The sequence below is a fragment of the Trichoplusia ni genome, chromosome 28, assembly GCF_003590095.1.
Source record: "Trichoplusia ni isolate ovarian cell line Hi5 chromosome 28, tn1, whole genome shotgun sequence".
Classification (NCBI taxonomy): domain Eukaryota; kingdom Metazoa; phylum Arthropoda; class Insecta; order Lepidoptera; family Noctuidae; genus Trichoplusia; species Trichoplusia ni.
In genome coordinates, this window is record NC_039505.1 from 2806579 (window position 1) to 2809567 (window position 2989).

The window sequence follows — 2989 nt, forward strand, 5'->3', positions numbered from 1 at the left end:
CTTTTTCTTATTTTTATTAATTAGTGATGTCACCGTTAGCCGGCTATAGCCGTTATACGTCAGCATCGGCTGGTGCTGAAAATCAGCGCTGGGGCTCTGACTTGTGTAGGGTCTCAGCATTATGCTGAGCATCGGCCGTTTTGTGTTAATATGACGCATATTTTCCCCCTTTTATTTTCTATTTTAATTTATTTGTTTTTGTGTGTATGCGTCACTTTTTTAGCACAAATAAATATATTTTCTTTCTTTCTTTCTTTATATTCATCTTGGATTTTCACCAAAAATCATTGAGAGGCGTCGTTTTGAACAGTGACTCCATACTTGTGTCTGATGACATTTCTAAAAGAGATTCATATATCTCGTTTGATATGTTTTTAGGCTTTTCCAAGTTGGGTATAAAAGGATTATTAATCCATGAATTCACTTTAATTGTTGTATTGTGTTCTTCGGGAAAATACTTTTCAAAAGATGCGCGCATCGAACTGAGATATTGGACCAATTCTTCAAACACATCATCTTCAAACATTTCTGAATCGTTTTCGCTAACAAACTCACTGAGTAACGTAAAACTTTCTATTTCTTTCTTACCAATGCAAATGATCCAAAAATCTAATTTTCTTTTAAAAGCAGTTATTTTATTATAGGCCTGAAACACTGTTGTCTGTTTACCTTGCAACGATAAGTTTAATTCGTTAAGTTTTTGAAAGATATCCGCCAAAAAAGCCAATCGGAACAACCAAGTTTTATCATACAAACGGGCCTTCAAATTAAAAGAAGTATCTGCTGCAAGAAACATTTGTAACTCGGCTAAGTTCAAATAGCCTTGTTAAAGTTTTACCCCGAGACAGCCATCGCACTTCTGTATGGAGCAGCAGTGTTTTATGTTTGCTGCCATAATCTTCACACAATAATGAGAACAATCGGGATTGTAGTGGTCGTGATTTGATAAAATTAATTATTTTTACCGCTTCATCCATAACTAATTGTGGGATTTGTGGGTAGACACAGTGAGACACACATATATTTTTTTTTTGCTCCTATTTATTAATCTTATTCTAGAATATTTTAATGTTTTGACCGACCCAGTTGCTTCATAGACCCCCCTTTACTCACTAATAACTGTTTTCAAGTCATTTACGCTACTTTTTAACTTTCACCTTTGACCCCGCACTTCATCACCATGGATGCTAAACTAGCACTGAACCTGGAAGAGTTGGAATCCCTCTTCACTACAAAGATGGCTGCTTATGAAGCAAAGTTGGCATCCGCTACCGCTGGCTCCTCCTCCTCTGCTGCTTCAACACCAGTTGCAAGTCTAACCTCACTCTCGCAAGAATTTAGTGACTTCAAAAGCTTTGTTATGCAAGCTCTTTCAAAGTTCAAAACTCAATTGGAGTTACTTTCACAAGGTTTTGACAGGCATGAAACTATTATGCGGCGCAAGGTGCTTTTAATCCATGGAGTCCCTGAAGCTAAAGATGAGAAGGTCCCTGATGTTGTCTCTCAAGTATTCCATGACAGCTTGAAGTTGAACGAGCTCTCCAGGGAGAACATCCATGTGTGCCACCGGTTAGGATCAGGCAAGCGTTCCAGGCCAATACTTGTCAGGTTTTTCACCACCGAGCATCGCCAACTTGTTTGGGATGCCAAGAAATCACTTAAAGGTACCGGTTACACTATATCTGAATTCTTGACTCGTATGCGACACCAAACCTTCGTTGCCGCACGCAAACATTTTGGAATGTCTAATTGCTGGTCGAGTGAGGGCAAGATATTAATCATCACTCCTGACAAGTCTCGTCACAAATTAGAAAGCATGGATGAACTTCAAAAACTTCTTTCTAAATATCCCCTGAGCAACGATGTCCTTGCGCAGCCGGCAGTTCCAACTTCGCCTCAGCCTGCTCCATTGTCTTCCGAGCCCGCTACACCCGTCAACAAGCTCCAAAGAAGGTTAAAGCGTCGCAATTAAGTAGTTTTATAATCATGCATGTTTATCTATAGTATCCGTTCTGACTTTGCTGCTTTGCACCTCTTTTTACTGCTGCATCATAGCTTACTCTTATATAACTTTTTGTTTCAACCACCGTCTTGCACTTATTTTATTTCCTTTCGTTGATACCTTCATTTTTATTACATTATTATTATAAATTAGTCGGTAACCTATTCAATATTGTTATTGACATATCCGTCGCTGAGAACTGACAGCTGTCAGCTGCCAACTGTCAAACGCAATAATGCGTTCTGTTCATTACGTTTCGTTTCATCATTAGTCTAGGTGCATCGCAGTGAAGTCTTATTTTACTTATAATTATTTTTTCTTTTTTTTTCCGTATTTTGTATTTTTCTTGAGAGTTGGGGAGGTTGTCTTTTAAGCAACCCATCGAGCCACTTATTGTATATTTTAACTTATTTTAAATTTTAATTTTATACATTTGTATTAAATTTATATATCATAATCTTACATGGATGTTGTAGAAAATTTTAACGATAGCTTCTTCTCATGTTCCACATCCGATAGTTTTGCTAGCGCAGACAGTCACGATGCATCAATCCCACGTTCGCTGCATGAAAACCTTTCTCATCTTTTTTCTAACTACCCCAAAAATCTCCATATCGCCCACATCAACGCTCAGAGTGTTCCTGCTCACTACTCCGATCTTCTGGCATCCTTTAGTAGCGTCCATCTTGACATCCTTCTCGTTTCTGAATCGTTCCTTAAGCCCTCCCTTCCTTCGACCCACTTTGCGCTTCCCGGTTTTGTGTTGATTCGCAACGATAGAACTGGGAAAGGCGGGGGTGGAGTTGCTATCTATCTCCGAGCCGATTTATCCTACAAGATTATTTGTACATCTCCTTCCCTTTACTCCGAATCGGCTGAATACCTTTTCCTTGAGGTCCTGGTCAATCACTCCAAAATTTTAATCGCTGTTTTTTATAGTCCCAATTGCCACATTAACTATTTTGATGATCTGGAATGCAGCTCTCT

General features: G+C 38.8%; 1 protein-coding gene across 1 annotated transcript; it reads left to right on the forward strand.

Moving 5' to 3' along the window:
* Positions 1 to 268: 268 nt before the first annotated feature.
* On the forward strand, positions 269 to 1972 carry LOC113506056. Its single transcript, XM_026888915.1, has one exon. It carries the CDS (start codon positions 1181 to 1183, stop codon positions 1970 to 1972), a length of 792 nt encoding a protein of 263 aa, XP_026744716.1. The 5' UTR covers positions 269 to 1180.
* The last annotated feature ends 1017 nt before the right edge of the window (positions 1973 to 2989 follow it).